This window comes from Sceloporus occidentalis, unplaced genomic scaffold (assembly GCF_023333645.1).
Source record: "Sceloporus occidentalis isolate IW3139 unplaced genomic scaffold, rSceOcc1.0.p SCAF_11, whole genome shotgun sequence".
NCBI lineage: Eukaryota > Metazoa > Chordata > Lepidosauria > Squamata > Phrynosomatidae > Sceloporus > Sceloporus occidentalis.
This window is the reverse complement of record NW_028316991.1, coordinates 12873423-12898064: the sequence shown is the minus strand read 5'-3', so window position 1 is coordinate 12898064 and position 24642 is coordinate 12873423. Positions and strand designations below refer to the sequence as shown.

The 24642-nt window shown below is 39.8% G+C and overlaps 1 protein-coding gene across 1 annotated transcript in view; it reads right to left on the bottom strand.

The window, feature by feature from the left end:
* Nucleotides 1–24642, bottom strand: part of LOC149305589 (intermembrane lipid transfer protein VPS13B-like) — a 383703-nt gene that overhangs the window by 26618 nt on the left and 332443 nt on the right. The window contains exons 40-49 of the mRNA XM_089477585.1: nt 24232–24413; nt 22833–23182; nt 19113–19274; nt 12037–12192; nt 10782–11045; nt 8518–8601; nt 8180–8355; nt 5814–5984; nt 5118–5319; nt 2130–2318 (exon numbers count right to left, since the gene is read on the bottom strand). Coding sequence (XP_089333711.1) covers nt 2130–2318; nt 5118–5319; nt 5814–5984; nt 8180–8355; nt 8518–8601; nt 10782–11045; nt 12037–12192; nt 19113–19274; nt 22833–23182; nt 24232–24413 — 1936 coding nt within the window. The remainder of the gene's footprint in view (nt 1–2129; nt 2319–5117; nt 5320–5813; nt 5985–8179; nt 8356–8517; nt 8602–10781; nt 11046–12036; nt 12193–19112; nt 19275–22832; nt 23183–24231; nt 24414–24642) is intronic.

Genomic DNA, 24642 nt, shown 5'->3' with positions numbered 1-24642 from the left:
TGATCTCCTGTACCCTGAGGGTCTTAAGGTATGTGTGCTGGACCATAACCTGACACATTCAGAATCTCCCTATCACTCAGTTATGTCCTTTAATCTGTAACTATGCATAGTGAAGGGTCAACCCTGGAGAGCCTGTCCTGTTCATACCGCATAATAAAAGAAGTGAGATGATACCTTCTTCTAGTTATTTCATTGATGGCTTATATTGTTGCTCTACAATCTACCATTAGTACTAAGTGATGACGAAGGTCCAAAGTAATAACTAATCAAACATGGATCTATTTCCACTGAAATGCAGTTTGCAGTTCTCAGCATCCACCATTTTTTATCTTTACCACTAAAAGCAGTGTGTTAGTAACGTGTCTATGATGGTAACGCAATAAAAGATTAAAGCAGAATCTGGTCAATAGTCTCCGACTTTGATGGGCATTCTCTACGTCTAACAATGTTGATACATTTGCCACATCCGAATACTCCTTTCTCTATCTGTGACCCTTAATCCAAAAGATGTAACCACAACATGACGATTGTAACTGTCAATTATTTGATTACTCCTGTGCGTAATTCAAGTTTTCCCTGTAACTGGGGATAGTTATGGAAAAATTATACTGCAGAGCGTGCGTTAAAGGGCCGCAAAGCTTTAAAATAACCTCAGTGAACCTGAGATATTCCTTATATCCTCTAGCTACGTGACAGGGAGTGATTGTTGGTTGCTCAGAGAAAGCAGCTTGTAACTTAAAAAGAAAATTCAGCTTTCCCATAGCTCTGTACATTGTTACTTCTTACATAAAAGACTATTTTCCCTATTGCTAATATGGCTATATCCATTTTTCTAATAAAAATTCTTGGGGAAACAACTTTTGACCATATATACTTGCATTAGCGGCGCCGCTGGAATTAAAACCAGCAGCAATGTTCTGTTTTCCCCCTTTTCCAGGATGTTCTATGCTTAGAAGAAATACATCTTTTATATCAAATTACTTATTTGGATGAAGTACACAGCCGCAATTTCAGACATACAAGAGAACAATCAGAGAAGAGGGTAATAAATGACACAAATTGACGGTTATGTTGCCGTGGCCAGGTCCAGTAACGGAGACGTCTGGAAAAGAGCTGGGAGGACTTTGAGAAAGTATGAGGAATTATATTTTCTGGATGTTTGGAAACAGAAGGAAGAAAAGGAATGGGATTAGTCTCAAAAGAAAAGAACACTGCTCCAAAAGAACAGGTGTTTGTTCTACTCACTGAGGAGAAACGCCAAAGGGGAAATGAGATTAGGATATGTGCTCATAGATGCCTTAGTACCACCACATATTAAGGGGTCTCTGAAAGGAGGTATCCGGGGCTTTGAAAGGACCGCTCTGTATACGTTCATAGCTATGGGGACCACTGCTATCTAAAGGGCTTAGTACCGACACTAATCTATGGCACTGCATCAGAGGAGGAAAGAGCTGCTCCAATGTGACATAGCCTTGTGATAACGCACACACGATACTGAATTAAAAGTAATCGTGAGCATATGTATCAGGTTTCCTAGTGTGCATGATTAAATCATTCATCTCTGTAGGAAAAATGTGCTCATGACCCCACAAAACCTAAAGCTTCCAATTTTTATACTTATTATATGGGGTCAGAAATTACATTTTTCTTTGTGAGTTTGTAGTGGTTCAGGTATATTTCCTCAGTTACGCTTTCACTAATTAACCATTCAGATACCGGGAAGACCCCAGCACTAAATACATTAGATACCACCGAACACTGACATCTCAATCTTGCCTCAACCCGTAACTTGATTTAAATGTGACAGTCACACAGATTACACACCGGTGCCCTACATGCCGCTCTCTGAACATTTTATTTTACTTCATTTTAATATTCAAACCCCAAGAAATGGAAGAAGTAGGGGAGCGCCATGGGCATGCAACGATTGGAGTAAACAGAGGAAAGAGATCTAATCTGATTTGCATAATGAAGGGGAGATGGGTGAAGATTGGTGTTGAACAACTTTTTAAAATTCTTTTTAAAAAGTTGTTAAAAGTTTGTTTTAAAACAAGATACAATAAAAATATAGGTTTCCAGATTAACTAGAAGATTTTAGTACATTAACAGCAAATATAGACTTTGCTGACCTTTTGATGTCCAGGGAATGCACCCAGTTTGATGCTGGCATCGACGGATCCTTCTTCATCCAAGGTCACTACTTCCCCATTATCCACGTCCTTCCATTTCGGCGACGTCATGTCATGGACCAGTCTGACCGCCACTGACTTGTGCACCGTGTTTGTGTTAGCCCAATAAATCCCTATTTGAAAGGCTTCCTAAAAACACAGACACAAAAAAACAACTTTTATTGAACACTTCGGTCTCTCTCACCATATAATTACGATAAAGGAATTAGCATGCACCTCCCGTGACGGAAAGCTTTGCTGCAGATTATACATAACACGGCGTGTTTAAGTAGCACCTTGGAAAGAGATAATAGGTGTTTTGAGGAAAGGCACGTTATTCCATGGCTGTGTTTTTTCACGTCTTACGCATTCACAACCAAGGCTGTCAGTGAAATAGAGCAGGGCATCCAGAACTCTTTGGTAGGCATCATTTAGGCTACAATACCTACAATGAGCACCGAAAATATTACGGGCCGCAGCTTCCTTCTAAAAGAAACAAATTCAACTGCTGAAGCATGTTGTCGAAATGTGATGAAAAACAGCTACTTGACAGGCAGATACAGAAAGCAGATACTTCGAGGGAGAAAAGTTCAAAGTGCCTGCAGTAACTCGGGAAATATACTGGAACCCCTATTCAGTAAGGCCTCGAGGACCTTGTTACGTGACCTCCAAGGACACAGCGATGGTATTTTCCATGTCTATTTCGGTTCTTTCAAAACCTCACGAGTGGGGTTAGATTAACCTCTTGTTTTCCAGAAATTCAGTTTATTATAAATAGGTTGTATCATACAGAATGTATGTTTTTTTTATACTTGATTAAAATAATGGGTCTAAAACGTTCCTGAAATTATGAAATCATAACAGGGTTGGCTTCAAGATAACGTTAAGGTAAAACAATAAATATTCTCAAATTTTTTTTTTATATTAGCCTTTAGAAGGGGTTAACAAAACTTTCTAGATTCATAAGATTAAGAAAAAAAACAATGAAAGATAATAACGAGCGTTATTCCTATTAAGTGTATCATGTTTGCTCTTATACAAAGTGCACTGCGTGTATGACTAAATGTGTGCAATAAAATGCGAAATAAATGGAAAATACCCTGGATAAAGGATAAAGGGCTCTTTATCCATTATGCTTAAGATGTCAGCCCCTGAAATATGTTTAAGTTTCTTCAACTTTGTATTTAGTACAAAGTTCCTGTATTGTTCTCCACGTCGAGCCTTCATTGGCTTCAGAGGGGAATTCATTAGTTTCCTTAGTCTTCATTTTTCAAACAAATGTGTCCTTGGATGCTGTGGCCACAGCCTATGCTTTGCCCCAGACAGAAACAAAGTATATGGCCCCTATAGCTGCGGCAGTGGCCCTCAGGATGCATACTGTTGTGTTCTCCTATTGTGTCTGGACTTCCCTTCTTCCCAAAGAAAGAGACTGGGGGCAAAGCAAATATGTCGCAATAATACATACATCAGAATGTTATTATCCCCCCACCATATCTGCTGGTTTTCCCTTTTATAAAAACGTTGCTTTGAAATGTTTTGTATCACGTTGTCAATGGTTGTAATTTCTTGCAATCGATGAAGAAATCTTTTTTTATGTTAACTCCCTTATGGCGCTCTTTGTCCAGCGTTTATTCACACTCTGCCGTGTATTTGCAGTTTATGATCACTATAAAAATGAACACATTTGGTTTTTATCACAAAAGGAGGGGCTGATGGGATTTTCCTCGCTCAGCAGTGCGTATCGTAACAATGTTCAAGCCCCATCTTTGTAACAAACCTCCGTGCATCCACGTGAAGATGAAAAGGAGATGAGGTCATAACCAGAACTCTTACACGGTATAGACGTCCATTACAACAAACGGACGCAATGGTAGCAATTGCAGCTTTATTCCTATTTAAATTTATTGATGCCCCTAGGAGGGCATACTGGGAGTGGATGCATTTTTCCATCTTGTGATCATTTTGCCATCAAATAAAACCGGTGCATTCTAGAGTTCCATGGGGCCACAAGGCCTCTCGCACCATTTTTACAGTGACAGAATGAAGATATTTATGGTTAATGGTTCACAGGGTGACACGAAGTATCTTGTATACGTGGCAATTACATAAACATAATCCAAGGGTTAGTAGGACCAGCACGGATTCTACTCCCATCATGCTCAGATCTCTTCTGCATGTTTCCAATGCCCAGCTTTGACATTCTCTTCTCAACAGCCACACCGTGATCTCAGCACCGTAAGGTCATTATGGTGGCACAACTTCTTACAAACCAACGTGTCCCATTCTGGTTATGAAGCAGGACAGTGACGTCAGGCCCTTGCTACACAACATACATGTCTCCCCCGCAATGCACAACGTCCGTATCATGGCAAGTGTTCAGAACCTCAGTCAATCAGGAGTGTGAAGATCTGAAACCTCAACACTTGGGAAGGACACATCATCTCAACTCTACAAACCACTCACACGTTCACTTAAGTCTGAAGATAGCATGAGGGCAAGCTATATGATAATATACAGTGTACATATAAATACTGTATATGTATTCATATGGAATAGTATCATTATTATTACAACACAGCATTATAAGACATGTTACAACTAGATTAACGGAAACTAAACATTTTTATAACGAGAGCCAATAAGATAAAGAAAAGCAGTCGCTTAGAACAATTAGAATGCACAAAGTTAGGTTTTGGTCAGCTTACTGCTACAAGTTAATAGCAAACACAAAAAGAAAAGAGAAACATCCAACTGAAACCAGAGAGCATCAGACTCCTGGGAGAAAGTGGAAGAATTTGTACTACAGGACATGTAAAAAACATATATCATGATTGTCACCAAACAGAAATACAACAAAATGCATGTTACCTGCATCAGAATAATAATCTGAAAAGGTAGCATTGAATGTTTAGTAATTTAGCAGACTGCTGGTTAGGAGGATGGATTTACCTTGAAATTGGGAGGTATGATGGTTTTCCCAGCAGGAATCTGGAGCACAATGTTCTCACCCTCAAAAACCCAGAGGTCCCACCTGGATTGATTGATGAGCAGAGCCCATGGGAGCAGTTCAATGAGCAGCGTCTTCAAGTGAGGTCTCCAGATGGAAAGCTTCACCCTCATGGGGCTATCCCACTGAGCCAGCTGCTTACCGCTACCACACAACACACAAAATTGGGATTAGTTTCTAACCCAACTCAAGTGCAACTAAAGAGGGAGCTGAATATTACTTATTCAAACTTCTGACTATACCAAAGGTATTAACCAGGGCATTCATGTACATTTTCATTCCTCACATTCTTTGTAATGCTATTGTCAGCCCAAGCAGGAGGTTGACCACACTTGGACTCTACCCGCATTGTTTAAGCGGCTTCCACTTAGAGAAAAAGAGAATATAAGAGAAGCGTAATCTGGAATAAACTGCTCCCCTTTAAGACACTAGCTACACATAAAGCATTAAACAAGAAGAGTGGAATTATAACAATATAACACACAAATCATTTGTTATACTATATATACCTGGACCAAAGCCATTTAAAGAAACATTTATAGCAATTATTTGTTATTATTTAATTTGTTTTATTTTGCAAGGCTGCAGCTTCATAAACACATTTGTACTTGCAAGGTGGGTGAGTGAAGACGACCTACCCTTCCGTTTCTTTTTTATTATAAGGCCACTCTGGCTGAGAACTGCTTTCATCTCCGTAGAACTCTGAAATAATCTCACTTGCAGAATACCCGCTCTGAGTTTTTGTGGCTATCTGTTTAATAAGAGAGGTTGAAATGGGAACGGCACATCGCGAGGGGTCATCCTCTTCCCTGGAAATAAAAAGAACACAAAATAACAAAAAGGTGAACAAAGCTTTCATGCAACACACTACTTAGTTACATTTTTAGTAATAACAAAAAGACATAAAATCATTATTATTTCCTAAGATGTGTATTAAAATCTATCATATCCCATTTCTCTTAAATGCTTTGAAATACTTAATACATTCTATTTCAAATCTTAACGCTTAGTGTAACAACGTCAGAGTCAGTGTTCATAAAGTAAGGCACAGAGAACGTACTTCTGAGAGCGATCCTTTCTACGGCTGTAACTAAGGCAGGTAGAAAGAGAAGAATGATTTTATTTAGACAGTTTAATGTATATGTTCTGCTGTCTTGATACAGATCGTTGTGTTTGTAGAACACCGTGATGCAAACATTCTGAACTTTTAAGGGAGGAAGAAGAAGACAGAGGGATTTGGGTCCCACTTGGGAGGTATGTCAAGGTCTCACAGCACCACCTAACTCATATTTCTCTGATACCGAAAACGTAAGCATTTCAGCACATGGCAATTCTGGTCGACAAGCCTAATGTATATATTATATGTAGTTTTTTATTCGGATTTCCAAACTACCTTGTGCTTGTAAACTCTCATCGGGTGTCATACCCCACTACACTATCCCAACGCAGGGAACGGAAACCCTCACCTTTCCCAAATGTTTTGGCATGTGCTTCTTTCAAACACTCCACAAATAAAAGAACGGTTAAGACGTCTTGAAACGGGAGGCAATTATCAGCAACAACATGTGCTTTAATAAAAACCCACAATGCTGCAAGCACTCTTTTCTGCCGCTCCATGCACTGTAAGCTAGGAATTTCCACGCTCGGAGCAAACACTTAACATTACTACTTCTCTCCTCGCCCTACAGAAATATTTCTTAATACATGAACTGGCAAGGTTTGGGAAACACTTAACGGGGTGGAGGCCTAAACAGATCAGTGTGCCGATATCAGAATATTCATTTCTTAATGTTATTTAGGAAATGTACTTGCGTGTCTGAAACAAAAATGTATTTATACAGGAAGCGGCGGGCAGAATATTCAGAAACCGGTACCTGCAAAGCAATGGCCACTCTCCCCCTATGTCCAAAGGTATTAAAAATGTTTCTCGTGCAACGGGGTAATCCCAGTAACCAAAGAACGTCCCTGCTGATTGGACCATTCCATTAGTTGCCATAGTGATAGCACCACTACCTTGCCAAATGCAAAAAGATCACTAATGTTATTGTGGAGCTGCGTTACAATATAATTATAATGTTACAATGCAAACCTTGCAATTAACTCAAATAATAGTCCGTTACAAAGGATATTATATACAAAGGATAACAATATGCATGAGGTGTATAGTAACAATATGCATGGGGTGTATAGTAACAATATGCATGGGGTGTATAGTAACAATATGCATGGGGTGTATAGTAACAATATGCGTGGGGTGTATAGTAACAATATGCATGGGGTGTATAGTAACAATATGCATGGGGTGTATAGTAACAATATGCATGGGGTGTACAGTAACAATATGCATGGGGTGTATAGTAACAATATGCATGGGGTGTATAGTAACAATATGCATGGGGTGTATAGTAACAATATGCATGGGGTGTATAGTAACAATATGCGTGGGGTGTATAGTAACAATATGCATGGGGTGTATAGTAACAATATGCATGGGGTGTATAGTAACAATATGCATGGGGTGTATAGTAACAATATGCATGGGGTGTATAGTAACAATATGCATGGGGTGTATAGTAACAATATGCATGGGGTGTACAGTAACAATATGCATGGGGTGTATAGTAACAATATGCATGGGGTGTATAGTAACAATATGCATGGGGTGTATAGTAACAATATGCATGGGGTGTATAGTAACAATATGCATGGGGTATATAGTAACAATATGCATGGGGTATATAGTAACAATATGCATGGGGTGTACAGTAACAATATGCATGGGGTGTATAGTAACAATATGCATGGGGTGTATAGTAACAATATGCATGGGGTGTATAGTAACAATATGCATGGGGTATATAGTAACAATATGCATGGGGTGTATAGTAACAATATGCATGGGGTGTATAGTAACAATATGCATGGGGTGTATAGTAACACTCAATGGCGGTGACAGACTGATGTATTTAAATAAGGACAAGCAGTGGAATGGCACACCAGATACCTTGCTTGAAACATCAGGTGATGGGTTAACTCCGGTTCTATGTTCTGTAGTGTTTTTTCCAGTCCTTTTCCTGGAACTATCTGCGTTTCCGTTAACCCAAGGCTCCTTTTCTCCAAATGTACGATGATGGAATCAGAGAGATGGCTCCTCATGATAAAAAGTGGGCTAAACATGATCTAGAGATATAAAAAAAAAGTACAGGGTGACATTATTCTCTGCTCTTTACAGCTGCCTGCTGTAGTAAATTTTGGCTTTCAAGGTCGCACCGACCTTCCTCCCATCCAGCCCGTGAAAGGTCAGTACGATAAGGAACTTATTGCCAGATAGGGAAAACTTACCATTCTCTGCTGCACTTGAGAACTGGGCTCCAGCGTTAGAAGAGAGCACCACACGTAGATGATGGACCTGTTTGAAGACGGCACCTGTGACATATAAACACGTTTAGATTGTAAGCTTGCGAGCAGAGCCCTCTTTACCCAATGCATCGGTTTGTCTTAGTCTTTCAATTTCGCTTTGTCAGACCTTCTGAATAAATGTATTGTATGGAGCGCTGCGTAAATTGTTGGTGCTATATAAATATTTATTCTGAATATGTATGAATAAGAACGTCTCTACATCAGTTTGGAGAAATGTTGATATTTTGAATGAAAAGTCATATTTTTGGCGCTTTTTATTTCTACCATATATATACATTATTTCTCATAGTAAATAAAACCTAGTTGTAAGCTGATTAAAATAAAATAGGAATGTTCATCATTCTGGGAAAACGGGTCCCACGGTTATCATTATTTTTTTATTTTTTTTTTAAACGCGCGTAACCATTCGAGTGCCGCGCTATAAAGAATATTCCGCTGGTTAATGAGTTTCATTTTCATCTTAAGAATGGCATGCAGCCAGGAAGCCCCGACATATGCATGGCATTCATACGAGACCCATCTGATACGAGTTTTGCTGGACAAATTCTTCACCTTAAAAAACCAAATGAATATCTGTGGAGAGGTTGGAATTTATTTTGTCAAGCAAGATTTTGGCCTTTTTTTTGTTGGAAAGCAGGAAATCCATGTCTAACACATCAACAGTAGAGGGAACAGATGTATGATATCGGCAGCACATAATCAAAGAACAAGGCTGCTGCCAAGTTCTAAACAGGCCAGGGACACAGGGTGTGTAAATGAGAGCATCGCACAACCATTTTCTCATACACATCACTTCTGCAACCTACAGCGATCGGACTTCCCCGCTCGCGGCTACCACACCACGTCCTGATCACACCAAACGTTCGGGAGAAACTGTCAGCAAGAATCTCGGGGAATATAAATAACACTTATGTATCTCAACCCAACTGAAATAAAACGTTTATACAAGAACCGCAAGTCACTAAAAAAAACAAATACAGAGGATGGCATTTCGGAGTCGTTACACATCGTAAATCGGATTCCATGCTGCATATGGCAGAAAAGGCAGTTGTGTTCGCACTATAGTTAAAGAGACCGTAAACTTCTAGACTAACGCCGGCTTCTTTTATGGAATCCGTAGCTCTTTTTATTTGCTGTTGGAACTTTAAGAAAAGGAAGAAGCACATAGTTTTCTGTGGCTGTCCGACTGACAGCTGATTGGCTGCAGATTAGCCAATCAACTGCGATCGGGAGCCGACAAAGTGACCTTCTGTCTCTGCTCCTGCAATAAGGAATGCTCTTTTCAGCTCCCCAACTACCATCTAGTTAAGATCCCCTCCAGCGTTTCTCACCCCAGGAGCGGTTAGCGATTGTCAGCGGGCAGAACAGGCATTGCCGGTCACAGTGAGAAAGAAGCTTGTAACTTACCATGTACAAGCGGCTTCATCACAGTTCTGGGGCCCTAAACAGCTTCAGCTGTTCTAGAGAAGACAAGATTATCTTTATAACGTTTACTGGCACTTTACACGGGTAAAAGCTCTACGCGCTCATAGCCAGTATTTTAGCCTGTGCGAAGACCTTCATTCATATACCGTGGTGTCTAGATCAAGGCGCGGACCTTGCAGGGTGAAACATCACGTATTTTCTTAACATTATTGTGACACTGAAATGATTAGATAATAAACTGCACCCCCAGACCTGTGAATGGAAATACTTCACTCCGTTCTCTTGATCCAATGGTATTTCTCGGCATTTCTATAGGTTTTTGAAATAGGTTTCTCAATAATCCAAATGATTCTGAATAGGATGGATAGACAGCAGATATACACACAATCCATATTGGGCTGTGCAAGAATGAATCCGTATATGCAATTGTCTGTGCTTTTTAGGTTCTTAGAATGTTTCTTGGTACTGTTGAATTCCCAAACTGTTCCCAGAAACATTTCTTTAAACATGTGAAAATTTTTTGGGGGACACTTCATTGTTTCGCAACATGCTGCCACTGAAACAGAAACACTTCTTAATTATGTCTGTGTTGGTATTATGTGACTAACAGAATAAAATGACAGATGAGCAAAAGGTTTATTTGCTTAATATATCAGAATAGAACAGCACCTTTAACCTGCACAATGTTAGCAACATGCTGCTGAACTTTTAATACATGACACACAGAACTCTAAGCCGAGGGACTCTGTGAGTCTCAGTACCTGAATTATCATGCTGTGCTCAGCGGCATCCGATGCCAGGCATACATCTTGGGACCAGTCTTCGTCTCCTTTTGCCCGAACGCATAGCTCGGAGAGCTCATTGTTTTCCAGAACATAAGAAGGCAGTTTCTGTTTGGCTGCTAAGCAGTCGAAATGTTCCCGTACCACAGCCTGGCCATCGGGTCCCACGTAATGCTGAACCACTTTCAGCTCGATGCTCTCTGACAGGTAGCTGCAGATGACCTGCCTTCCGCAAATCGTCACCTACAAGAAATGGGGAGAAAACATGTTGTAATGTTCGTGACGTTCTCTCAAGTTACTTGCGCTGCTTAGAGTTGTTGGTGGTGGCCGTGTGATGCTATGAAATGTTTGTAATGACGATTTTTAGTCCCAGTTGCGTGCATACAGCGTGCACATGTATGTAGCATACATGTGGCAGGGAACTGGACTTCTATGGCTCCTTAAACCTAAGAATGTCAGAGAATTGAGTAACACAATAAGAAATACACCCAGATTGTTCAGGCCTGAAGGTAACCTGATCATCAGATATTTACCGCAATACTAGCCGGCTAAAAATGTAATACAAGGAGAAGATTGAAAGCTTCCTGATATGGCTTAAGGAACGCAATATAAAATACTGTTTATCTAAAGGAATAATGTGGGAGAAGCCATATATCCAGCATCCTATATATCTCCCGCTAGACACGTTTACAGTAAGCCTAACATTATGTGAAAACAAAACATGTGTCATCCCACTGGACACACACATGGAGTTATTACAGGTATGTTGGGGATTATAGAAACATAGAATCTGATGGCAGATAAGAACCATTCGGCCCATCCAGTCTGTCTAGTTATCCTGCTGTAGAGACTCAGATCTTAGTAAGTCTTTGCTCTTGTCTTGGATTCAGGACAGCGTTATGCCTATCCAATGCATGTTTAAATTTCCTCACAGTATTAACCTCTACCACTTCCGCTGGAAGGCTGTTACATTTATCTACCACCCTCTCAGTAAAGTAAACCTTTCCTACATCATATCTTAGCATCTGGCCCTCTAGTTTTAGACCATTATCTTTTGTTAGGTCTGATCAATTGTGTTCCTCTTAATTGAAGAATATAAAACACAGGAACTAACGCTAATTAGCGGTTCAAAAATTCTGCTTATATTGAAGATGTGTCTGTACATATATATGTATACATGATAGCCCCCGGTGGTGTAATATAGGTATTAACCCTTGGAATGCCCATGACATGCCTGTTTTTGCACTCCATTCAGTTGCTGGATCTTGATGATAAGGGACGCCGTCCGTCCCTTGTACTGGATGGTTCTGATAAACGTCCCGGCATTGTCCACATTAAACGGCTCTGACCAGCGCCAATTTCCCCAGCCTTCGATACAGATGTGGAGCAGCTGTACAGACAGAAAAACCATAAGGAGGTCAGAATCATAAATACGCAGCCTTCTGTCACTGAGGATGCTTTACTACGCACATGTAAAGATTTAGGACTTTTAGCGTCTTCTGGGAAATAAAAGGTTTGCAACGTGAACAGCAAAACACACTAAACTTGCTTCACATGATATCCGTGTCCTTGGTCTTCATAAATAATAAATTATTAAACACTTTTGGAATTGGGTAAAAGTGGAGAAATCGTCAATATCAATGCATCGCTATGGTGAATGCAACACTTTCATCGTCTAACTATCCCTTACACGGCCAGCCAAGCTCTTCCTGCAGAAAATGCTCAATGGAATCGGACCATCACAGTGTATAACAAAGTATAATAATGTACAACAATGTATAGCAATGTATAATAATGTATAGCAAAGTCAAGGAAATGAAACCACAAGTAATAGGGGGGTGGTGTATTGCTCTAGAGACCCCCATTTTGTTACTTAAAAGGCTTAAAGAGCCTGTTAATTACTCTTTGGGAACACTTAAGTGTCCATGAAGAATATGTTGTTTTGTACGCAGCTCCGGTGGGAAAGGGGTTAACGGTAAAGACACTTTTGGAGCAATTACTTTCTCGCTAAAGGCTAATCTGTAGGGGTGGTCCATGTAGACTCCTCTTCAGTTAGACTTCACTGACGGACAATAACATGTCAGACAATCTGCTTTAAGACATGTCAAAACTTCATTTAAAGCTTTTCAGCTGTTACTGAACCATTTACACTGTGTACACATTCACAACACACATCAATATGAGGTTTATCTGTGACACACACACCACACATATAGAGGGCCACTTGCGTCAAGGCAGCGAGGACCGGTGGCAATTCATTGCAGCGTATGAATGTGGATTACATTGCTGCGTAACCTGGAGATCCACCCATCTACTCCAAATGCTTACCCGCACATCACAAGTAATGCTACATTTTATTATTTTATTTGTTTTAAACAAAGCCTTTTTTGCAACAATTATTTTCAATGATTTTTTCCCCAAAATGAACATTAAGTTATAATAAGGGCATTTTATGTCATTTAGTACGATAGAATTTAAGGAGTTACAATAACCAAAACAAACTGCACTTCTGATCCTGAGGTTCCTTAAAATCAGAACCAAGATGTAGAGAGGAATACAAAAAATAACAAAACAAAAAAAAATCAAACAGAACTGAACAGGAAGAGGAGATTCATAAAAAAACAAACAAACAACAACAAATGGTTGATTATTTTTTGCATTAATAATCAATGAATAATTAATAATCCTGTTAACAAGGGTTAACGTGGCGGCCTCGGAGACCTGGCATAGCCGGGGATGTCCTTGTCATCGACCGGAGAACAGACATAAACAAAGAGCGGGGGGGGGGCTTCTAAACGAACTGACCAATGGGAGAGCAGGGAACGCAATGTTCATTTCTACTGAAAGATATTAAAAGTTTTATTGCATTCTTATAAAGGTAATAAGAGGATTTAACGTCCAGGATTCAGGCAGTAAAAAGCAATGCGATTTAAAGCACAAAAAATATATACTGTGCCAAGTTTCATGTGTTGGAGGTGACATTACACATGAAAACCATGCATAGTGTATATAAGCAGTGAATACTCGGTAATGACAAATAATGACCTAATTTACTGTGTGTATATATATATATATATATATATATATATATATACACACATATACACACACTGAACATGGGAAACTCCAGCCATCAAATGCACTTTAACAAATATGACAGCTGAGAGGTCCCTTTAAATCTACGTGACCCCCCCCTTGAAAATACACGAGAGAATCATGGAGAATCCATGATATGCATTAGACCCCACAGTTAAACGCCGTGCAGGAGATGTGTTCGTCGGACACGCGTGGCTCGCCAGTCGGCTCCAGCATTGGCTCAGAGAAGGATGTCGGGGGGTCTTATGTGCGCATGTAATGGGATAGATTTCCTGAGAACCGTCGGAGCGTCTCAGTTCATACGATTTGCTGGAAAAGGCTGGATGTAATGGAAGGATAGTAAATTACCCCTCTGACAGGGATAAAAAAACGAAACCAAGCCTTTTAAAAAATGGTCGCACTACTATGTGACACCTAAAGATCACACACAACAAAACAGACTAATAATTCAACTACTTCAACCGCCTGCTAATAATATCCATCTAGGAAACGGCCAGCGCTTGTCTATCGAAAGTGATGGATAGACTTTTCAGGGAATAACAAAGATAAATATCATGCGGTAAAACACAGCAGAAGGCATATTGCTTTTCTGTACGAGTTCGGCTCAAGAAAAATGTATAAACAGAGTGTTCGCTGAGTCTGTGTCATGGAGGAATACGCCTGTCGGTTCGCATCTGTGAGACTTTATTTCATACTTGTTGGCACAGAAGCTTCCTCCATACATCATGAAGATTAATGCTTCTGTGACTCCACGGTTCACGGAAGAAAGGAAACAGGGAAAGGCCAAGGGGCTAATCGGGGAAAAAAGAGACAAGACCGAGTGAAATGCCATTTTAGCAGGAAGAGCAGAAAGATGGGAATCCACAAGAGGAGACAGAATTACTGCCACCATATAAAAGGTTTATAAGACAAAAAAATCCTAGTACTCATTTTTAACCATACTATAAGATGGGGGTACTGTCCTGATTTGGTACTTACAGTCACTGCTAATCTCTCCGAAGCTTAAGTAATACTCATATTAAATTGCTGTTCATGTGCCATAGCCAGCATGAAGTACCACGGATGGCACTATGGGCATGCGCCCATGGTGGCTCCAAGCCATGTGTAGCCCACAATGAAAGTGCCAGGTTTGTTCTGCTAAGGATATTTTTAACCATGTTACATTATGCAGAATATCCATATCCCAGTCAATGCCTCTATCATGTAATTATATTTGTAAATTACCCATTTATGATGAAAACCCCAACATTAATTTTGCCAGTATATTGATGTTAGACAATTGTGCTGGCCAATGCCGAAAGGTATACTTGCACCAGAGGAGTAATAAAACACTTGGCCGGACTTGCCTACTCGCCTCCAAAAACCTGGGATTAGCCATCATGGTAGAAAGGGATTGTGATACCGCAGGACTGGCATTGCTGGGAAGGCTCTAGAAGTGGTCATGGGATGAAGACAAGATTTTGGGGTCAAGAAAGCAAATATACCAGAAAATATTTAACCAAGCCTAGTGAACATCTGTGAATGTAGATTATTACATTGTCTTATACGCCTTATAGGAATCCACCCCGGCTCATACATAGGGATTCCTGATCTACAGAAACCTGCACGATCCTCCTGTTATTTTAACTACAACATAAAATGTGTTATAAAGCAGTTCCTGGGGTTGAAAACATTCCTTTAAAATGTTTCATTGAAAATAATTGGCAACATGGCTTAATATAATCTTATTTTTCTTTCTTCAACAACTTTGCAGTGTTGAACAAATCAGCTGAATAAACGCATTACTGTGAATTTATTGTCCGACTGTTACAAATTGCTCTTAGAAATTGCAAAAAAAAGGAAAAAAAAGGGAATGGGGAGGTTAATTGATCTAAAGGTAAAAGAAAAGTGACAGCATTGAAACTATTTTCATCGAATTGAACTGTGTTCTCAAGCTATGAAAACACTATAAAGGTTAAACAAAGTATTCAATAGCAGCCATGGACCCGTACGGCTGGAGCGATAGGAAATATGAACCAGTCGCAGAAGTAAGATGGTTTGCTTACCCAGTAACACAATGTGGTGTGTAAGAACTTGCCCTATCTTATTTTATTCCCAAACGTAAGTCAAGTATGAAGCAATGCCTAGGGGAACGCACACTACTCCAAAAGAATGGATTACTCGCATTTATCTCGCAATCTGCTCTCAGAGTTCTTAAAATTCACTAACTTGGCCAATGGGGAATTATCATGAGAAATGAAACAATTTCATAACTATGAGATCATCCCAAATTCCATAAATCTGACACTCGCAGGGATCGTCCGGGGCTTGGGCACTGTTTTGACTTACAGGTAATCCCACTTCATTAATTCATTTAACATGGAAATTATTTAGAGGAAAAATAATAGCATGGGAGGAAAACCACAAGTACTGCATGTGTTGGGTGGAATTCATAATATATACCGGATAGGCGATAATCTGTATTTCCCTTCACAGTCTCAACACCAAGGCAATGTTATTAGACGTCGGTTTAATGCCTTAAAATATCAAATATCTGAATGTGCAACAAGAATGCAAACTGGAAAATTGAATAATAGCAAATATTGCTGGGACCAGAAACACTAATGCCTTCCGATTTTAAAGGAACATTAAAAATTAAAATAGAAATGATGGCATTGTTCACAGCGGACGTACCACTTAAAATGCTACATTAACATCGTCCTCAAGGGCTGCAAACCAGCCAGTTTTAGGATTTCATTAACATATAAAGAAATGAAGTATTTATTTCATACTGGGTTGTATGGCTTTTAATGTCTGAGTAGTAAAAACAAGAACGCCATTTAATATAGGTGCCAATACGGAAAATGATCTGCCATTTTTTGCTATTATACATATATAATAAAATATAAAAATATATTGGTGAACTAGTTTAGCCAGTCCATAGTCCACCCTTTTAATACATCTTGAATGGTGAATGGACTAGTGGACATATTATATTCATATTTATTTTATGTACTAAAAAAAAACAAAAAAACTCACAGTAAACTGGAGAAGAAAATTGTCATTCACTTTTAACATGTCATGGTCACATCATCTTAGTATGTTACATACTTAAAACCTTTATATATATATATTGTGTTAATACTTCTGAACTGGCCATTCCAATTGTCTTTTGGGCTTTGATATTTCCTACTAGAAAAGAAAGCTAGAAATATCTTCTTGATGGAGAGGAGCCAATACAAATAATACTGATTCCAAGTAGGAAGATCTTGTTGTATGGACTTTAGATTTAGGGGTAATGCAGTCGTCTTACGAGACAGTTTATGTATTTCAGGCCTTGTAGGAAAGCCGTTACAGACAAGGAGTCAGCGTCTAAAAAATGCCTTTGAATAGCTGGAAACAGACCCGAATATGTACCTTTTTAATTATGGGATAACTGTTTTGTGCACATCACAGGCTTACAATACAAAGGTGGTCGCCTGGTGAGCTTTAGTTTCCAACAATGCCCTCTGCTTGCCACAAATTCGCTTAATGTGCAATTCAGTTACCAAAACTGGCTTCACTTCTTACACAACGAAGTTTTGACCTATTGGGCAACCACATTAGCTCAATCATTCACTGTTTTGGGGGTCAGCTCACTGTATCAGAGAGAACTGTTCTTCAAGATGTACAGCTCTGGTAGTAAAGAGTTAAAGAGAACAATTCCTGCCAGAACCTTTGTTTTATACACTAGACTTCTATGAAATTAAGTTGTATAAACCATAATGTTTCATCATGAAAATAACCTTTTTGTATAATGCAAGTTTGGTGTAATGAGGTGTTTATGAAACTAAGAGTAGCCATGGAATTTTTAGAAGGTGATTTAAAGCATTCTCCTCGACAATCTGATAAAACACCCTCATTCTGGTATGTCCATTGTTTTGGTTTCATGTTTAGTTTAGACTAGTTTTGATTTACTTCATGTTCCAAACTCTCTTACAAACATCTAATCTTTTTGTTTGCTTCGGAGTAGATTTTTTTAAATTTAGGCCAGATTAGCAAATAAACGGCATGGAACTCGGTTCAAGGCACTCTTACTTCCACAAATCATATTAACATGGAGCGACAGCCCCTTACTTACCGCCTACAGTCTAGGTTAATGCGTTTAACTCATCACTCAGGGAAGCTCCCTGCTCAAGTCTCCTTGGCCAATGTTCTCGGTGCCGAGTAGCACCGTAGGACAGGGCTTGTCCTCAACCAAGAAGCTGCAGCCACCAAACATACCAGTAAAAGTACTGGTCATGTCACCCAATGCCTCCTCTGCTGCAACATGTACATGTCCCATGCTTCATTGGTTAAAGGAACGCGTCTTCCCTAACTTATAGTAACACGCACTTTGTATCCATCTTGCATGAAGCCAATGCCTCCTCTAAACACCTCTGCTGAAGCCGGCAATCTGTGTACTCAAGTCTACTTTCTGTTTCAGAAGAAGCAGAGAAGGGATGAGGACAACAGACATGCACACCTGTGGTAGTACGCAAAGCATTGTATGATATCCGGCCGAGCACTTTATTAACACTTTAAATACTTTTTACTAGCCCCTGTGCCCATTTACTACTGTTGAGTAAGAGTAGGGGCATGGATGGGGTTTGGGTTTAATAGACATCACACAGTATATTGAATACAGGAAAAAGGAGAGAGATAAATTAACATGGACAGGGGGAAAAATGATGCGACTATAAGAGAAAGACACGGAACAAAATAAGGAATCGATAAAAACACAAAGAGAAGAAAATGAACACTGAGGTGAGAGAGAGAAACAGAAATGGCAGGGATAACATAGAGCCAAAAGAAGGTCCTGAGAGGGTACAGTTGTGTGTGTACGTGTGTGTATGTAAAGTGTACCGTAGCCCACGCCACAGGGATGCTTTTAAAGGGATATTACTTTCACATTGCTACAAAATGTTTAGGATGGACTTCATAAGAACCCTAAAAATCAATACGGTTTAGCCGCTGTGAAGTACAGCTCAGAGTTGAGATTGTGTTTCCAGTTAGGCTGCTTTAGGATATGTTTATTTTCTGCATCCTTTTAGTATAATGTACACTTTGGTTCTCTTGGTTTTGGATCAGCACACTCACTCGGGGAAACAAACTGTTTTGACTTTGTTACGGTATTTCTATAAATGAAAGCATGAGAAAGTATAAGCGAGACTTAATCAGATGGATTGGTGGCCTGGAAAAGCCTTTGATTCGTACCTGTGGGGACTTGTGTGAGCGCCAGCAGTACTGGTGGCTGTGGAGAGTGGCCAGCACTATATTCTCATCAGTATCTACTTGGCCAAACCGCAGCGTCTCCTGCGTGTCATTACAGATGACAAAATGACTGTAGATCAACTCCTCGGCCTCAGGGCACTGATTCTGGAACACAAAAGAACAGGATGTTTTAATACAGAAAATGCCAAAATAATGTTCTATGTGTCCCTTGCATTCAACTCCAGGGCCAACCCTTCCAGAAAGTTATCTGCCAATTACAGTTACACATAAAGTCAAGTAAAGGCAATAAGAGAAGAAAACGATACAGCTGGTCTCAGACTACAATCCCCATTAGCCCCAGATAGCTGCCTGTATCATTGTACACACAGTGCATCGACCATCATGCTTTACAGCTGCTGTGAAATAATTGAAATCACTGAATGAGTTACCGAAACCCTTACAGAACAGCAAAGGACACAAAATGAAGGTATATCGATCACAGATGTCCAGTAGGCGAAGAAAACCTCTTTGCCAAAGGGAAAAGGTTATTCAAAGAATAATATAAGGTTCAGTGAGAGCTTCTCTACTTACTGAACTCAGGGGCAACTTCTATCAACCTTGGAACCCCCCCTTTTCCCATCTCTCATACGCAGATTAACCATCAGTCTGCCTGAATTTTAACAAAGCTATGAAAAGAAAATTGGGGATTTGTTCTTTTGGTTTTTAATGATTTCGTTAATACTGGACCTAGAATATATCCAATGAGTACATGTGTTATAAAATAACCTCGATATTAAGGGAAACAAGAAAATTATCAAAGAAAACTACCCAAGCATGTCTTCGTGGAACTCGTGTTAACACCGCTAAATCCACTTAGAAATCAGGAGCAACTATTCTCAGAATGTACATGTCAGCATTATACCATTTTAACGAAATATACAATTCTCCATCTCTTTTCTTTAAGCCAGTTATTCATTGACACGTTGATGCGGATTTAAGACACTTAAATATTTATTTGTTGTATGTGTTGGAGCCTGTGTTTTTTATTCAGATTAGGAAACCTGATAGAAAACGAAGTTATTACACATCTGTGTCGTTCGCAGCGTATAGGAGCGTGATGCGGATGAATGAGCTTCCCAGCATTTTAAACCTGCACAATATACACGTGTCCAATACTTCCAGCTTCATGTCCGGCTACCTGCCAATCCAGCTACCTATCAATCTGGCTCTCTGTCTTTACTTTTCTCTCTGTCTGTGTCACTATGGCTTCATTCCAGACAAATAATGGATTTTTGTCACTAAAAGTCACAACTTCCACTCTTTCCTGATCAAAGCAAGTTCTCAAAATTCTATTTAAGCTTCAGCAACCTTTGGTTATTAAGAAAGCGAAAGAGTCATATTCCAAATATTAAGGGGGCTGGGGTTCTAAACCACTCTAGAAGGGGAAAATCTAAAAGAAAAAGAAAAGGGAATATAATAGAGGAATAACCAGCTCAGGTTAAATGAAATACTTGCTTTGCAGAGAAGACAGCCGCATCAATAACGGAGTCCATTAGCTTTTTTTTGTTGTTTTTACAGAAATCTCCTTTCTACGGCTCTTTCTGTTCAAAACACATCTGAACGATGCCTAAATATATGCCTTACATCATGTTATCTATTAATGTCTCAGGGGCAGTACAGTATTCTGACTCTGATCTACAGAGCATTGTGCCAGGCGCTCTATACATGATACAGGGCCTGCTCAGCCATTCTCGCAGGAGAAACCGCACTGTGAAATATTAAAGCCCCCTTTGTATGTATGCACATACACACGTGTACACACATGCTCACACGCAATTTTATCTATGATCATACAATGCTCTTAGTATTTCTATATATCATGCTGCTAATCCTTATATTATCCTTTTATATGATATTTGGGGGGTTTTAATGTCTGGTATGTATCCATCTCCCAGTGCTTTTATTATCTGTCACAGCCATAGTACTGAGATCATCTTGTCTCAATGAACCATGAAGAAATCCGTTCTGTATGATGCCTTTCAATGTATTGTTCAAAACATGACATCCAGAGCTGCAATGATTTTTTGTTTCTCTTCAGAATGATATTTGAACCAGCTGTAGGGGTTTAGATCACACCAGCTCTTGTTTTATGAATATCCTCCTGCAGTAAGAAAACCATGGAATGCCCTTAAAAAAAGAATGTTTGATATAAAACAGATGGTTTATCTTCTTCTAGGGCTCCTGCTGCAGTGCCATGTTAGGTAATTAATCCAGCTTTTAGGGATCTCTAGAAGTATAAATAAAAATGACTTTGTTTTCCTTAACTTAATTCGTGGGAGGAGCGCGCAGTAACCCCCCGGGGGTAGAGAAGATCACTTTATTAGCGAAGGGTTTCCAAGTCGGAATCCTGGCTCCCGATGTTACACGTACAATTTATTACATGAAACAGAGGAAGGACGGGACAGCTATGGTACTGCCCAAGACCATGGAGTGGACAGGACAAAGCCCACGTCTTGTACGTGATTAGTTCATAAGCAAAAAAAAACAAACCCCAAAACCCACAACTTTATAACCTTGGCTATACTCCGAGGGTCACCAAGACCGTTCACATAGTTTAAGACTCCTATATCTGGTTACTTAATGGGTTGCTAGGCTGGACAGAAGTAAGGAATCAGCTGGGTACCTGCTCACCCCTTGAGCAATGAGAAGGTTAAAATACCATCAATTATAAAACTTTGTATTTAGTAGCTAACAAAAACGTATTTTTATTGATAAGTTGTAGAGTACAGTGTATCACTAGAGCGTACGTGACTGAACGTATGCCATTACTATTGATAGTAAAGACCTTTCATATATAACATACATGCAGCATTGCTCCTCACAAAACTACATGCCAAAGTACTAACATGGAAACAATGTATCCCTGTGGTCCTTGAGAAGCGAAGTCACGTGTAACGGTTGTCTAAGTGGTTAATACAGGTCCGTGATCACGTAGGATTTTTTCCTTTGAAACATGCTGTTATAATTACATGCTGTTACAGAAGAATCTGTGAGCAAGATGATCCTCGGCACAACCAGCAAACCGATGTTTGTTTGGATATAGTATGAGAAGTCAGGCCCCACTAGACATGAATGCTTTGATGCCAAAACATTAACGAGGTTTCTTTAATTCCTCGGCAGTACAAAACAAACACACAAACAAACTGGAAAATGTTCTGGAAGGATTTATCAGGGCTGAGTAAACATGGCTCTTAATCCTGACACCAGAGACGTTGATAAACCCAAGAAGCCCAATTTGGTTGTTGAACGAATCTCCTCTCCCATGTTCTGTTCAATAGGACATACTGGTGGGACTGTACTTCCCGGATGCCACTAGTCTAAGTATTCAGGTGATTTCAATCTGTAAAGTAGTTGGGCTAGTTGGGTTGAACAAATGATTTAATGCTGATTCTGAATGCTTGACTCCTACATCTATGGAGACTTAAATGGTGGAGACCAGAACCCCGGGAATCTTGTCAGTCGGTGATAGTGAGGCATGTACCTAAAATGTCCCAAGCCGCACAAACAGTTCCCCCAAGACCAAAAAGTACATTCTTGGCATATGACATCACAGACTTGCTGGAGAGAACGATTTTACCTCATTGTACGTGGCGATACATTTTTATTTTCATTAATTCTAAATCCTGTCACTCCTGTCAATATTAGTTAGAACAGGTTTCTTACCTGCTGCCAAGCTTGAATCGCTGTGTTAATGGACTGCACCGAATGCTGTCCGAAGTTGACAAACACTGGATCAACCAAGACGGTGACGTTCAGAATCTTCTCGAGGGCACTGTCGGAAACGGCCACCTGCCCCTGGATGTGAAATTGTTTCACCAGCTCCCTCATGGTGAGGTTACGGAACTCCAATAGACTGCAGTCTGCCGTGGTGGAGAACTGTATCTCTTTGCAGACGGACACTTCGCTCCATTGTCGTGCATACACATGAGGTTCTTTCAAAGAGATGACCATGTATTCCACGTCACCTGGCATGGTCTTATCTGACTTAAAAGGGTGTAAGCATTTGGGTGGAACTAGAAGTAAAAATGAGAGAAATAACATTACAAGAAACCGCACTTTATAAAAAGGAGTGAAAATACTGTCTCACAAAATGGGAAAAAAAAGATCAATAGTTTCATCTGAGACAATTACTGTCAAAAACTACTTTCCAGAAACATTCATGAAGTGGATGGATTAAGATCAAACTCACCCTTCCAAGGAGTAAACACGATCGTTATATTTTTGTTTTCCAAAATAAACACTTAGTCGAAGATCATGACAAATTGTGAGGTTAATTTAATGTCAGGGTTTTAAGGGGAGGTTTGCTGATTTTAAGTGTTTAAGGGCAAAGCAGCAAGGGTCAGAGAAGGCCATATGAATGGGGAATAGGAGCTCATGGAGAATTAGCTCCCCAATATTTGGACAGCTAAAGGTGTATTTTGGGGATCCAGCAATGAAGACAACAGCAAGTAGTTGGTGCTCCAGCGCATTACACGCAACCTTGGTGACATCACACATACCGCCGATTAACCCCGAGAGGCACAGCACAACTTTAAGGCTCGTAAATGCATCATTACGTTTCTGGGTAAACAATACATTTGTTTGCAAAATCATAAACCCATAAATCTAAGCAGCGGGGCAAACATATCTTGATTTCAGAGGTATAAGCACTCCGTCCTGTACAATATTATCTGCTTAATAGGCATAATATAGTTTCCTCTACATTTTTACTGATCTGAAATAACCACTGGGTCTATTCGCTAAAGAAGAGGTTATGTAGATCTGAACAATGACATTGGGCTCGTCATGCACACAAAACTGAACTAACCCTGCATAAAGTATACCTAACATGGGGAAATGACTTGAAAGTTGTCTCATCAATTTACCTTTACATTACGCATGACCATCTATGCCTCCTTGCAGGAAAAGCTCGATGGGATTGGCCTTTCACAATGCAGCAGAAAGATACAATGTTCAACTCTCCTGCAAACTCCACATTTAGTGAATAGATCCCCACGACTGAGGGTTACAGAGGAAATTCAGTTGTCGTGGTTGTCATTATTACAGAGACGCAATGATATACCTGAGCCTAACTGATCCAGGTGATGGCACAAGTGTAGCTCCAGGTGTGCAAAATGGAAGGAAACTCCAAGTGATGGGACGAGCCACGGGGTGAAGCACGAGTCCACCCTGGTACAGGCTGCCAACGCTGTGGGAGTTACGAGCTGGTCACAGGCGCTTTGCGAGCCAGATTCGCTTTCAGAGCTGTGAGAAATAAAAAATAAAATAAAAAAGTATTTTATTTAACAATTCCAAGATTATAAAACGTTATATAAGTACAGACGGTTTTGTCCGCGTGCCCAAAATGTTCTTGAAAGAGCAGCCAAAATAATTAGATTTAATTTCGCATCTGACCATTAGGATTTGCATAAATATTTATCTGGAAAAAGTGGCATTCAATTGTATAATTATATCCGAATACTGTTATTTTTTC